This window comes from Botrytis fragariae (assembly GCF_013461495.1).
Source record: "Botrytis fragariae strain BVB16 chromosome Unknown tig00000186, whole genome shotgun sequence".
NCBI classification, from domain to species: domain Eukaryota; kingdom Fungi; phylum Ascomycota; class Leotiomycetes; order Helotiales; family Sclerotiniaceae; genus Botrytis; species Botrytis fragariae.
Window position 1 is genome coordinate 47,042 of NW_023501000.1, and position 14,697 is coordinate 61,738.

The 14,697-nt window shown below is 43.0% G+C and overlaps 5 protein-coding genes across 5 annotated transcripts; 4 read left to right on the forward strand and 1 right to left on the reverse strand.

Annotated features, from left to right (window-relative positions):
* Positions 1 to 94: 94 nt before the first annotated feature.
* Bfra_010025 (uncharacterized protein) lies at positions 95 to 1,258 on the reverse strand (the record flags this gene model as incomplete). Its single annotated transcript, XM_037340360.1, has 6 exons — positions 95 to 191; positions 238 to 416; positions 465 to 580; positions 629 to 851; positions 935 to 1,147; positions 1,205 to 1,258. 6 exons carry the CDS (start codon positions 1,256 to 1,258, stop codon positions 95 to 97), a joined length of 882 nt encoding a protein of 293 aa, XP_037188828.1.
* A 931-nt stretch (positions 1,259 to 2,189) lies between these two features.
* Positions 2,190 to 2,777, forward strand: Bfra_010026 (putative microsomal signal peptidase 18 kda subunit protein; the record flags this gene model as incomplete). Its single annotated transcript, XM_037340361.1, has 2 exons — positions 2,190 to 2,485; positions 2,555 to 2,777. 2 exons carry the CDS (start codon positions 2,190 to 2,192, stop codon positions 2,775 to 2,777), a joined length of 519 nt encoding a protein of 172 aa, XP_037188829.1.
* Positions 2,778 to 3,624: 847 nt separating this feature from the next.
* Positions 3,625 to 4,209, forward strand: Bfra_010027 (putative ubiquitin conjugating enzyme protein; the record flags this gene model as incomplete). The annotated part of the gene is made up of 3 exons (XM_037340362.1): positions 3,625 to 3,648; positions 3,713 to 3,829; positions 3,889 to 4,209. The coding sequence occupies 3 exons, from the start codon at positions 3,625 to 3,627 to the stop codon at positions 4,207 to 4,209; spliced, it is 462 nt and encodes a 153-aa protein (XP_037188830.1).
* Positions 4,210 to 7,337: 3,128 nt separating this feature from the next.
* Positions 7,338 to 9,902, forward strand: Bfra_010028 (putative gtpase-activating protein gyp3 protein; the record flags this gene model as incomplete). Its single annotated transcript, XM_037340363.1, has 1 exon — positions 7,338 to 9,902. The coding sequence occupies one exon, from the start codon at positions 7,338 to 7,340 to the stop codon at positions 9,900 to 9,902; it is 2,565 nt and encodes an 854-aa protein (XP_037188831.1).
* Positions 9,903 to 10,744: 842 nt separating this feature from the next.
* Bfra_010029 (putative kinesin family protein) lies at positions 10,745 to 13,401 on the forward strand (the record flags this gene model as incomplete). Its single annotated transcript, XM_037340364.1, has 3 exons — positions 10,745 to 11,140; positions 11,187 to 12,272; positions 12,334 to 13,401. The coding sequence occupies 3 exons, from the start codon at positions 10,745 to 10,747 to the stop codon at positions 13,399 to 13,401; spliced, it is 2,550 nt and encodes an 849-aa protein (XP_037188832.1).
* Between the last annotated feature and the right edge of the window lie 1,296 nt (positions 13,402 to 14,697).

Genomic DNA, 14,697 nt, shown 5'->3' on the forward strand with positions numbered 1-14,697 from the left:
GACTTTGATCCTTCTTAATCTTTCTACGCAAGACTCATCCACCTCGACGATTGTGCTTAGAGTTCTCTCGGCTCTCTTTCTGGGTTGCAAAGTTCTACTGGGGAAGTCTTTGGTATCCAGTGTTTTTATCGTCATTTTGCTTCTTGGTCATGGACTCACGAACCCCGTGAGGGAATACACAAAGACGAAGACTAAATTCATTAGCAAGATTACATGATCGCAAGTGGAGGGGGGCACTTACAAAGTTCAACAAGAACGACAAAAGCGGCAACTGAAGCCCAGTAATATTCCCATCCAGTCTTCTCATGATCCAAGAAGAAGTAGGTGTATTTTCCCACAATGTACTTGCCAATAGCTGCCCAGCCAACATATACGAGAGAAAGTACAGCAAGAGCAAAAACATGGTTCCAGACAGGCTGAAACATATTTAGCAGAATAAGTGAGACGGAATCAGAAAAACCTACGTCAGATCGTTTGATGCTGCTTAGGATGAAAAGCTCGACCAAAGCAAGGACGGAGTTGAAACCATACTTGCTAAAAACGAAGAATGTCGTGAGCTTATCATGAAATATTTTATCACCTATTTGTTGATTAGCATTAAATTGCGGTTTCATGAAAGAGTTCTTACCTGGGATCGATGCTTCATTTCGTGGAACGATGACTGCCCAATGGATGAAGGTAACGACATGAGGGAAAGCAAGAATGGCCCAATGAAAGACACTGAACAAGTACTTTTCGTTGGTGTTGGCGGTCTTGCGAGATGGTGAGAGGACCTTCCTAACAGAAGCAGAGATTGTTGAACAATTGTTGTCATTGCTATGCGGGTAGTAGAGATGCATGAAGGTCCAGGTCTGTCAGTGGGTAAAGATTAGCGCTGAATATTGAGAATGGATACAAATGCAAGTAGCACAAGGAATCAAGGACGAATACTCACAAACGCAACCCAGGCGTACAGAGTTTGCAAGCCGTACACGATGTTCGAAAGGTTGTAAGCGACCAACCAGCCATTTTTGTTGATTTCAAGTTCGTAATGAAGGATCACAAGACTGGAAATCAAGAAGTAGGCTGCAAGGGCTCCTCTGAACATAACAAGGGATTTCTGAGAGACGTTGAGCCATGGAGAGTGGCAAGCACGAAGGAAGATAGGCTGAAACTGAATTAGGGCATTCAATGAATTATGAATGGAATCGTTGAGACAACTTACATGATCATTCTTCTTGTGACTTCCGCTTGGAAGCAAAGCGGTGGACGAAGACATTTTGAGGGGAATATTTGGGGAAAAGGATAAAGAAAGCTCGATAGGTATGAGGCGAAAGACGAAAGTGACCAAAACGAGAATTGGATGAATGAATCAAGTAATTCAAACGACGGACAAACACGATGCTTTGCGATGAACTGTGTTGTGGTGTGAGATGAAGAGAAAGAAGAGAAAGAAATCAGAGGGGAAGAAGAGAGTGAGCATGATATGAAGAAGATTAGCATAGGAAAGTGCAACGCAGGAAGGAGTACGTGAGGACCTGCACTTCCCGTTCTCAACGACACGAATGGCAGGCGCGAAGAGACATACTATGCACAATGAAGCAGTCCAAAATCATGAGCTGCAGCTACTCAACTGTCTCAAGCATTCGGACACTGGCACATGTTGATACTGCCGGAAGCTTCCCTTCCTCCGCCCTCTCAAAATGTTATAGAGTCACAGAGAAGGAAGGTAGACTTTGTGTCAGTAAGAAAGAAAAGACGATTACCTAGCGCTAACACTATAGTGTTGATAAGATACATGAGTCCTTTCCGCAATTTCGTGGTTATTGTGTACTCAATGTCATCTATATGAAAGATAGCTTCGTCAAGCCTCCGATTCTCTCAATCACTCCGTACCTCTCCAGATGAAGACAATGAAACAAGACTGCCTCACTGCCGGACCGTAGATGCAGAATGCACGGACCATTAACATAGATCAAGCATAAACCAAGCACAAATCAAGTATAAATCAAGCATAACTAATCCTTACCTTCAGAAGGTGTCCTCATTTACAACCTCCAATTGTAAGAAATGTGTCCGTACCTTTGATCGCAATCATCATCACGAAACGGCCACCCGTCATCTTTGAATTGTCTCGAGATAATCAATCTGCTGATTCTCACAGCTTGAATTCCTCCCCAGATCTCACCCAGGAGTTGCGCATTGCGACAATGCTATCCTTTCTCCAGAACCCCCGCCAGGCAGCGGCTCAATTGTTGAATTTCGCCCTCATTCTTTCTACGGCATTTATGATGTGGAAAGGCCTTTCAGTAGCGTCAGACTCTCCATCGCCAATTGTTGTCGTATTGTCCGGCTCCATGGAACCTGCATTCCAGCGCGGAGATCTCTTATTTCTATGGAACAGGAATTTACTTGAAGAAACCAAGGTTGGGGAAATTGTGGTCTACAATGTCAAGGGAAAGGATATACCTATTGTGCATCGATTGGTTAGAAAGTTTGGCGCAGGGTAAGTGTCTCCATTTCACTGGCGCGGTGGAAGCATCAAGGACTTTCACGCTGATATTTGTGACCACAGGCCCAAAGCAAAGTTATTGACAAAGGGAGACAACAATGTGGCAGATGATACAGAATTATATGCGCGTGGACAAGATTATATTGAGAGAGAAGATATCATTGGCAGCGTAGTGGGATATATACCATTTGTGGGATATGTCACTATCTTACTCAGCGAGCATCCTTGGCTTAAGACTGTTATGTTGGGAATGATGGGTCTGGTTGTGGTTCTACAGAGAGAATAACCAATGGAATAGCTGAATTTAGGATGGCATTCAGAAAAAGAAGATACCCCTAGTTGACATGATCTGAAAGAGTCGGCGCACATGTGCTTGTGGGGATGTTGTGCTGTCAATATTGTGTGAGGTGATAGACATGAAGCTGGGCGTATGAAATGAAATTTGCGGAACTTGGAGAATATTGGAGTTCTCTGCTCTGTAGACTTTGGTGCATATCTACCTAATATCAACCAAGTCCAATCAGGCAGGGTTTAAATAATGGATAGAGACAAAGATCTGGAGACCTCTGCCTAGGTACTTTGTTGAGGGCAATTCTTCGCTGCAGAAACTCACACCCTTCTTGAAGCTTCAACTTTCGCAAAGATTTATGCAACACAATACCTACTGTTTGAATCCGATGACTTAATCATCAACGTGATGATGATTCCGTGAAAGTAGCCTTCCGGCAAAATGTTCAGCCTTGCACTTTCTTTCCTCGGAACAGCAGGGATGGAAATGCCGATTATCTTCAAGCTCTGACGCTGACGTGAACCTTGAGTGAATTTGGTTGGGTTGGTTTATGATAGCTTTCCATGAAGTACTCTCCCTCACCTCATGTCAAACACTCAATAACAAAACGGAATAAGTAATCTTACAACAGAGCTCGCTTTCACATCTCTTAATAATTCTTAGAGATCGATACCCACTCTATTTCTTAGAAGTAAGAAGCCTCAAATACTGATCTTATTCCTATTATAATAACAAAGTAAATAGGACCTCGACTTCCACTTCAATTCTCGAATACCCTCCCCTCATATCAACATACCTACCCCACCATAATTTGTAGCTACCTTCGAAGCTATCAACCGTCAAGATGGCAGCACGACGTATCGCCAAGGTTCGCAGCTCTTGCTCTTGAATCCCAATTGAAGCAGAGTATGATCTAACAAAATGTATGTTAGGAGTTCAAGGAAGTGACCGACAACCCCATCCCAGGCATCAGCACATCTTTAGTGAAGGAGGAAGATTTGCACCAATGGAAGGTCGAGATGGAAGGTCCTGCAGAAACACCATATGCCGTATGTTCTCTATCTACGCAGCTTCTCGTTCAACTCCTCACTAACACTTGACACGTCAGGGTGGTTTATTTGTTCTCAACGTCGTTCTACCCAAAGACTACCCATTCAAACCTCCTGTGGTCAACTTCGTAACTCGCATTTACCACCCCAACATTACCTTTGATGAAAAAGGATCAATTTGCGTGGATGAGTTGAAGCAAGACAAATGGAAGCCTAGTGGAAAGATTACAGCTATTCTTGGGGCGATCAGAAATCTCTTAATCACTCCCAACCCAGATGACCCTTTAGAAAATACGATTGCGGAGAAGTTGAAGAATGACGCGGACGGATTTGCAAAGGAAGCAAAGGAAAATACAAAGAAGTACGCCATGAAGAAATGAAGATGCGACGGAAGTATAGATTAGGGGTAGCAAATCGGCGCTTTATGAAGGAAAGGATGGAGGTTGCATGATCCCGAAAGGGAAACGATATGAGACGAAGTCAAAGACATATGACGATGAACGACAGCGATTTTCAGCGGCGAGATGATTGGCATCGGCGTTTAAGGGTGCATAGAAGAAATTACTTTTACCGTATCAGACAGCCAAAAATTCGGGGATATAAATACATTGCTTTTCCGGGGAAGATGTTGCATGATTTAAGTGAGCTGAATTCGAAACGAATGGATCATCTCCAAACGTACATTTTTGAGTCTCAACAACCCATTCTTTTTTTCTCTCTTTTCGCCATCTTTGCCCTTTTCCAAATTGATTCTTACTTTTTCTTCCGTCATAATACTAACTCCACTCTTTCGGAATAATGACAAGATTTATCGACGGATACGCTCATGCCTCTTTGCTCTTCTGCTAGCATTGAGACGGCGGGTAAAGGTTGGGAAGGAGAAGAACTAGAGGGGAAAGGGGAGGCGAGGGTTGAGCGTTATGGAAGATAAAGTCAAAAGAGATGAATTTGAAGAAGGTACATATCTGATGATATTTGATATGGTAATGAGCTACCTGGGTAGCTATGAATGAGATACTTGTCGGTTGATATGTAGTATGTAGTAAGTATGTAGTAAGCATGTAGTAGTAGATATGGAGCAGTAGATATGGATGTAGTAGGATATATCATCTAAATCTCCTCATCAGAGTGTTGATTGAATTTTCCATATATTGTTAGAGATAAGTTAGAATAATTTCCATCAGTCTTCCTTACTAGCAAGCTTTATCTTACCCTCGAACCACATTAATCATGACATGTGTAATACATATTTTTTATTTTTACATATTTTACATATTCTACATATTCTACATATTTTTTATATTTACTTTACAACTTGATCTCGCTTGCTCCATCTTCTCCCTTGAATTCCCGTCTCAGCTTTTATTAAAGCTTTTCCACCGGACCACTTCTCAAACACTCAGACATGATAATTCTTGGCTAGAGAATCTCAACCAGGATTATTGATGCAGCGGAACACCCAAATTAAGATTAGGATCAATTTTACTTTTGTTCTTTTACCCTTAGAGATGGGGATACTCTTCGGTACGGAGGACTTGATTGATTGATGATAGAACGACGGGTAGATGGGGATGAACTAATGGAAAATGGAATCAATTGAACGAATAGCAGTCTAGGGGATTGAGGAAAAGTTCCTTTGAATTGGGTTTTATCGGCTAGTTCTTGGACATAGCGGTAACTGGACTGGATGGATGAAGGGAGGGAGGGATGGATGGATGGATGGATATAACTGACGGACACTAGGTTTTTATACACCTCTATCCCGAGTACAGGACAATACAGAGTTCAAAGTAAGAGAGGGAGGACCTGTTCCGTATACCAAATACCAAGGGAATCGTAATCGTAATAAAAGGTAGAGAGCAATAACAAAGTCTAATGAATGTACTGAGTACCGTGTTGTAAAAAGATGACTATACATTGGCGTGCCTACAACGTGTGTATTTATTAGCCAGCATCGATTCGAAGATATAAAATAAAATATGGAGCGTTGGTAGGTATTAATCAAAATTGTATGGAGTATTCTTATTACTTTAGATACTAGATCTATACCTACCTACTCTATGAATCTATTAATCTTCAATATCGGGTTTTTCTTGATTTTTTCTTCTTCCCTTTTTTTTGCTTATTACTATTACTATTACTATTATGATTATTATTATTATCATTCCAATGACTATTATTGTTATTTACTTGCTTTGACCACTCCACGAAATAACATGGATTGAACCACAGATTTCGAATTCGTAAAGCTTTCCTTTATAATTCATCTCGGTCTATAGGTTTAGCTGTCTATCTGCACCACCTGCAGTTCATTCATATTGCATTCATTCACTCTCAAATCTCCAATTTCAACATCAAACCACCTTCTCCCCTTCGTTTCATTAGTGGAGCGAGGATTGCATACACATTCATTATTTTGGGTCTCTGCCTTTGTTTCAGTTGGAAGAGGGTGGATCAACCGACAACTCCGTACATACCATACCATATACCATCCATACCATCCATACCATCCATACCATCCATACCATGCCATACTGCACCATACCTACTTGATCACCAAGATCCCAAAATACCGTCAATTATTACTCAGGAGTAGTCATTCACTACCTCGTCCTTCCAGGAAGCTTCTCTTCGCTCAAAATACAATACGAACGAAGTACAAGCAAGTAAATGCTACTATTACTGCTACTACGCTCCTGCAACACTACGACAGAAGATACATTTGATACCTCCTTCATTACTTCACACTGCTTATATCTCCATCTTCATACCTTCATAAATCCAATTCCTCACTCACACCAACAATTGATTAATTGATTATTCGATTAATTCATTAATTCATTAATTCTTTGCTGGTTAATCCCTAATCACATCCACTTTCCTGCATAATTCTTTCTATTCCTGTCCTTCACTTCACTTCACTTGAATCACTTCATACTCAACTCTCCATTCTCCATTTCCTATTCTCATACTTACTTCATACTCTCGTTAACTAAAATCGTTTCTAACATTTGAAACATTGGAGACACAAATTGAATTGCGAGGACAAGATACTGGGACATTTGGAACAACACGGAATAATTGGACTTTCTTTGGAAATTGGAGATTAGAGAATAGACGGAGTACTGGTACCCCCAATCCCTCGATACTCGAAGGATCAACTTCGCCGAATGCCTGCCCCGACAATTGCCATTCACCATTCCACAACATAATTGTACGACTTGCAAGACCAGCCTCTTTCTTCGATAGAAAGAAAGAAAAGTAACCTCGGACGAAAGAACCTTCTTGCTTTGATGTTGACGATTTCAATTACTACAGGGTCCTTCCGAATAAGATCGGGGTCAAAAGACCTGGGGCGAGGTGGTTCGATTGCTACTTGATATACATGGGGAGAGCTTAAAGGTTTAAATGGAATAGTCGCGATAAGGGGTTTACTAGTTTGGCCTTGACGATGAATATGGGAAATGGATATTATGGCGTTGAAACGTCTTCTCCCGTTTCCAACAACATGGATAACAGGAGTCCGCATATGCAGATCAAACAACAACGAAGTCAGAAATTCAACCTATATCCAACAAGACCTCGGACTTCATCTAAAGCTTCCGAGTTATCTGTTAATACTTCTAGGTCTGGAAATCGTCCATTTCCATTTCCACCCAAGTCACCAACACCATCCACTCGAGAACACTATTTGCCCATTAACCCCCTCGCCCAAAATCCTCCTATTCCGCAACAAAGGCCCTCAACATCACATCATTCAGCATCTAATGAACCCTCCCGATCTTTAACTGCTCCACCACAACAGAAGCTTCGACGAAAACCTTCAGAGGCTTCACGATTGAGACAACTTAGTAACGTGCGATCGCATTCTTCCACTGGCAGACGTACCCCGGAAAAGGTAGTAGACAATTTCTCTAGACCACGACAAGCCAGTCTGCGAAAACGAAACGAGTCTCCTAGCCCTTTGATTCATGCCTCGACATTTCATGTAGAACCATCACAAGATGACGAAACGATAAACAATGGATCAGTTTTCAGTACAAGAGATAGAGGATTTTCATCATCTTCTTCACAATCAGGCCAACAATTACCTCCGCCTGCACCCGCACCAGCACCTAGCCTGCGACCTTCTGCGTCAATCCCGGACTATCATACTGTAGATCTAAATAATGCGAGACAGCGCAATATCCCACAAGCAAATTTTAGGCCAAGAACAGGAATCAATAGACCCGACAGTAATAACTCATCCATATATCGACGAGAGCCCCCGATTCGACCAACAAACTTTGATGACGAGGAAGTTCGAGCAAGCTTCAGATCTGCTTTGACTACAAACTCGAGTTATTTTGGAACAAGTGGGACAGAGAGGAGCAGTGTATTGACGAAAAGTAGTTCACATACTTCTTTCTTTGGGGGTAAAGACGAAGGAATGAGTGTGGATGATGCAATTGGCATGTATGAAGGTGGCTTTCTGGACTCGGGGGTCGAAGATAATGATTTGGAGGAGAAGCTCCTGGAGATTGGTGCGGAAATTAAGCCCAGATCTGTATATCGACAGGAGTTCTTTGATGAAGACGATGAGTTCCGACCAATGACCCCAGATTCGGAGGGAAGGCAATCGAAGTTGGAAGAGGCAATGGATGATTCTCTTGCTCCTCCTCCCACTCTCGAGGCGTCGCAATTTTCAATTAGAGGTTCCACGGAAATATTCCATGGCAAAGCTTTTGAGGCACAAAGTGCAACAGTTACCCCTAATCTTACCTCAAGTGATTTTTCGGGGTCGAAAGAATTTGACGGCGCAGGAGTATCTCTTGAAACTCGGGACGAATATTTCGAACCGCACGCAGTAGTGCCGCCGCCACCAACAACAATTGCATCAGACCCAGCTAGAGACAGGTATGGGTTCAAGAAAAAGACACAATACGTTTCTTTGGAAGAATATGAAGCTTGGAGTGGGCCTTATAATGAATACGTTGAGCGAAGGAGAAAGAAATGGGTGTTATTACTCAAGGACCACAGTCTGATTACCGACAAGCCAATTCGATTTCCACCAAAATCAGCAAAAGTCAAACGTTTCGTCCGCAAAGGGATACCGCCTGATTGGCGCGGCGAAGCCTGGTTTTGGTATGCAGGTGGTCCGGCTATGGTCGCTAAGCACTATGGAGTGTATGATAGCTTGGTGAAGCAAGCAGCTGCAGGGGCGGTTAACGAGACGGACGACGAGATTATTGAGCGGGATCTCAATCGCACGTTCCCGGATAATATCAGATTCAAGCCGGATCCTCCTCCTGTTTCAGAAAAACGGACTAGTCAGCCAAGTATAAAAGAGCCGGAGACCCCAATGTTGAAGTCGTTGCGGAGGGTGTTGCAAGCTTTCAGTATCTACAACCCTAAAATAGGGTATTGCCAGAGTTTGAACTTTTTGGCAGGTTTGTTGTTGCTGTTTATGGATGAAGAGAAGAGTTTTTGGATGTTGAATATCATCACGAGAGTTTATTTGCCAGGAACTCACGAGGTTAATCTAGAAGGCGCAAATGTTGATTTAGGAGTCTTGATGACAAGTATCAAAGAATCAATGCCGGCTATTTGGGCGAAGATTGGGGGAGAACTTGACGGTACGGCAGGAGATGGCAGGCTTTCCATGCGTCTTCCTCCCATTACATTATGTACCACCGCTTGGTTTATGTCATGCTTTATTGGCACTCTTCCAATTGAAACTACCCTTCGCGTCTGGGACAGCTTTTTCTTTGAAGGATCAAAGACTCTTTTCCGCATCGCTTTAGCAATTTTTAAGGTGGGGGAACAGGAAATCAGGGCTGTCTCCGATCCAATGGAAATTTTCCAAGTCGTGCAAACTATTCCTCGAAGACTCGTCGATGCCAATGCACTTATGGACGCATGCTTCCGACGAAGAAACGGTTTCGGGCATATTAGCCAGGAGACCATTGAGGCACGAAGAGCAGAACGCAGGAAAGGCTACGCGGAAGAAAGAGCAATTGCAAATGGGGAAGTACTACCCAAGAGAGGTGGAACCTTCTTTTCCAAGAAGAAAACCAAGAGTGCAGAGAATTAAAAGCCAACCTTTACTGTGACGGACGTATGTCCTAGGGAATAATTGGGGAATGTATACCTAACATATGGTGTTTGGTGGGATTGTGAGATTTTTGAGGCGTCATTGGCTTTTTATTTTTCATTTGTGTGTGTGGGAAAAAGAGAATTTGGAACCTGGGCCCCTTTTTTTGCGTTTTATTACGATGATTATGAGGTAGCATTTATATGGGGGCATATACAAATATGGAGGGACTTTAGAAAGATTTTTTTTGCGTTGGTACTACTGTATATTAAATTTGAACTTCTTGATAGGATTGTAGGGGGTGTTGGGATTGGACTGGGCTGGGCCGAGAGAGGAGGAGGATGGAAGAAAGATGATTTTGAAGGTACGGGGAGATAGAATAACTGTAGTAGGTACGCAAATAAAGATAGTGTGTGTGTTGGCATTGGAGTTGTTTGAGGATAGATGAATTTGATAGTGATGTTATGCTTCTTCGATCTACCCGGATGATCTACTCAGATGATCTACTCACATAATGGAATGACGCTCTGCTGGCCCTTTAGGGAGCCACTGCCGTGGAGGTACAATTTAAGGATACTCATGAAAATATAAGACGTACCTAGGTGGTACTCGGTCTGATACAGTTTCATCATTCATTCACTCGCATATGCATGGGTACAAAGCAGAGGCATTGTCAGGGGTAACAATGCCGGGAAATTTCACATTGCTTATTTTCGGTTACCCTGACAACAATTTACCCCAGATTTACCTTTACCTAGCACATCAAATAATCTTCCCGCGACTTTTTAAACCTCCTTCATTGATCAGCAAGGGAAACAACACTTTTCCAAATTCTCCCAATCATGGAATCGCCGACTGCAATAAATTCAACGTCTTCATTATTCGAAGTATATTTACGATTAAGACCTCCCCCAATATCAACTCAACAATTGTACCCCACGTTACCAATACCAGAGCGCTTTCTTACAGTTGAAGAACCCACTGAAGAAGAACTTGGAGATGGAACGGCATCTCCGACCCACATTACATTGAATCCACCAAATGACAATAGACGCAGGGCAGTGGAGAGATTCGCCTTCACTCGGGTGTTTGAAGAAGAAAGTTCACAATTGGATGTATTTCAAGGAACGGGTGTACTGCCTTTGGTAGAAGGTGTATTGGGACCAAATGGTGGAGAGGGTAGAGATGGATTACTTGCTACATTGGGCGTCACTGGCTCTGGAAAGGTTGATATCTTGGTTTGATCATGTACAGATTGAGTATGTGCTAATGTATCTATCGCAGAGTCATACAATTCTTGGTTCTCGGAGTCAACGCGGGCTCACACAACTTGCCCTCGATCTACTTTTTCGTTCCATTGACAACAACATTCTCGATGTTAATTCACACCCTGGATTACATGGTTCGATTGCAGCATCAGATCCATCAGAGGCCCAAGTTATGTCTGCGCAGATGTTTCTAGATACATATTACTTCGACCCAGCTTCATCTCGAGGAAGCTCGAGAGCCCCAACACCCCAGGTGGTACGCGTGCCCATTCCCTACCACCCAAGTCCAACCAAATTATATCCATATTTGCCCCCATTCCAGGCAACGGGAAGTCCTAAAAGCATCAGGATCGTAGTCAACCAAGATGATAGTAAAACACCAGGATGTGCGCCAGTGCCAATTCCAGGAGAATCGACAGTATCGATGACTTCCTTTATTCCCTCATTTATGCAAGCTACTGCAACAGCAGCCAGGAAAATGATTAGTGCTAAAACTCCTCAAAAGGGCGATTCTTACCAACCTCCGAGACGAACGATACCTACAAGACCATCGGTTTTGCCAAGCAGCCCGGATATTACAGGAATTACGGTCGATGTCGACCATCATGCGGAGTATGCGATTCTGATCTCGATGTACGAAGTTTATAATGATAGGATATTCGATCTTCTAACGCCAGCGGCACTAAACAAATCTACAAAGGAATCCAGAAGAAGACCACTACTATTCAAACCTACGGAGCAATCACCCGAACGAAAAGTGGTTGCTGGACTAAGAAAGATTATCTGTGGTAGCATGAAAGATGCTCTCATGGTTTTAGAAGCTGGTCTCAATGAACGAAGAGTTGCAGGGACTAATTCTAATAGTACATCATCTAGGTCTCATGGCTTTTTCTGTGTCGAGGTAAAGAAGAGGAGAAGATCGAGGACGCCAGGCAGTTGGGGAGGAAGTTCACTCACGGTTGTAGATTTGGCTGGAAGTGAGAGAGCTAGAGATGCCAAAACCGCTGGTGCTACATTAGCTGAGGCCGGAAAGATTAATGAGAGTTTGATGTATCTAGGACAGTGCTTGCAGATGCAATCAGATTTGGAGAATAATACAAAGGTACGTAGAATTCACTCTTTATCTCTATTTAAGGCTTCAAGATTTAACTAAAAGAAAACAGCCAAATCTTGTTCCGTTTCGCCAATGTAAACTCACCGAGCTTCTTTTCTCAAATTCGTTCCCATCTCATGGCGCAAAAACTTCTACATCCACCCACTATCATCGAAATCCTCAAAAAGCAATCATGATCGTTACAGCTGACCCATTGGGAGACTTTAATGCAACTTCGCAAATCCTACGGTACTCGGCTTTGGCGAAAGAGATCACGGTCCCCAGAATTCCATCAATCACGGCTACCATTCTCGGATCATCTCAATCGTCTGATAGACATCCAAGTTACACCAGTCCTACTTCTCCTACTTTCTCTCGATACCGCGATGGTTCACATCAGACACCTACCGATACCGAACGGGAAACTATGGAAATCGCGGCATTAGAAATTGCACGCATGTCTGAGGAAATCGATGGTTTACGCGGTGAATTAGAACGCGAATCAAGATTGAGAATGGAAAGTGAAGCGCATCTTCAAAGTATAGAAGACAGAATGTTAGAACTAGAGATGGAAATTCGAGAAGAATGCTACGAGGAAATGGAAAGGAGAATCCAAGAAGAAGGTAGAAAGTGGATGATAAGATTAGAGGAGCATGGAGAGAGGGAAGAGGAATGGAGGGATAGAAAAGTGGAAGTCGTAGTTCGAGGTTTAGGTGCAGGCATTGCTGGCATTGCTGGGGATGAAAATAAAGAAAATCATGACGGTGACCCAACGCTCGGACTTGAAATGGAAAACGCAAAGTTGTTGAGGGAAGTTGAGAGATTGAAGAGAGAGTTGAATAGCAGGAGTCCGACAAAACCTCGAAAACCTTCAAATAGAATCCTGAAAGAGAGCCGAACACATGCTACGGATAAATCAGCATCGCCAATTCCAGATGACGCCCCTGAGAATGAGGGACTGGAACTGCGGGACAGTATGGCGAGATTGAAGGTTGAAGATGACGAGGTTGGAGTCGCTAGAAGTGCGAGTGCAAGATTAAGGATTAAGAAGAGAGATGTAGGTCCAGGAAGTCCGACTAAGAGAGTTAGAAAATTGGCGCCGAGGAAGTGGGATTTTGCTGATGACGATGATTTTTAATTGCGGTTGGAGTAAATGGGATAACACATGGAGGATTACGGCTTGGCTTTGTGTGGGATGATTTGTACAATCAGTCAATCAATCAACGGAGTTTTCTCTTTGAGGGCAATCAATTAATCCGGATAGCATGTCCTGGGCTGGACTGGGTTGGGGTTGGGGCTAGGGCTGAATGGCAGTATTGGATTGGATGCATGGGACTGCGTGGGGAGAATAGAACAATTCTCCTGGCCAAAAATTGTTTTCGATACCTGTCTGGGATTTGTTTTTGGTACTTACTTTTTGTGTAATTTGATAGCTAATTCTTATTCGAATATGATCCTTTCTGAGATGGTCGTTGTATTGAGAAGATTCATGGTGTGAGGTAAATTGGATTGGTAATTTTATGCTCGTGATATTGTGGTCTACCGAATTCAATTTCTATGCCCTGAGGGTAAATCAAGAAGAAATTTGGGGCATAGCTGTAATAGCCCTTGATGGTTCAAGTGGATGAATAGGGGTATGAGAAATCAATGGGAAGCTGAAATAAGGACATGTCGAGTATTTATGGAGGATCTTAGTGAAGAGCTGGAGGAGGATGAGTGGAAGCTAGATCTCCATATACAAGCGATCCTCCTTCAGGATGGGAAGAGAAAATGTGTACACTAAGTTGATGGAAAGAATGTAAAAGTTTTACATCCAACTTTCCAGGAGCGGATTGGATAGGATCTGGGATTAAAAAATATGCTGGGTCAGGTTGGTGGTGGCCTTTGGAGGCAGTAGGAGGTGAGCTTTACATGCTGCTACCACATCATAGCAAATGATGCTTGAGATGTTGGGACTGATCAATGATTTGGGAGACGGTGGCCGGTCATTCGGGACCATGCAGAAGTGGGGAGGTAAGAGAATGTCTGGAGGGTATACATGCAGTATCACATTCCTTGAGCTTATGTTGAGCTTGATATTTTTCGATGATGTCATACTGAGACGAATGCAGTGCGGTTGAAACGGAGAACTGAGTTTGCTTCGTCATCGCTCTTTCCCGTGGCTTGTATCGCATGACTGTAAGGCAGAATCGCTGGATCAGAAGCAACATGGACAGGCACGCGATACATTGCACCCAAATTGTCAAGACAACCCATTATGAACGCATTGCGGAATTAGACTCAACGATCTGAATGTCTTCTCTACCACATTCTGCATCGCGCCTATTTTTGGAATTGCGGGAATTTGAATTGTCCGCATTGTTCGCGTTGTCCGAAGATATGTCAGATATTTAATTGATTTCAAATCAAGTGCTTACGCTCGTTTATTTTTGGA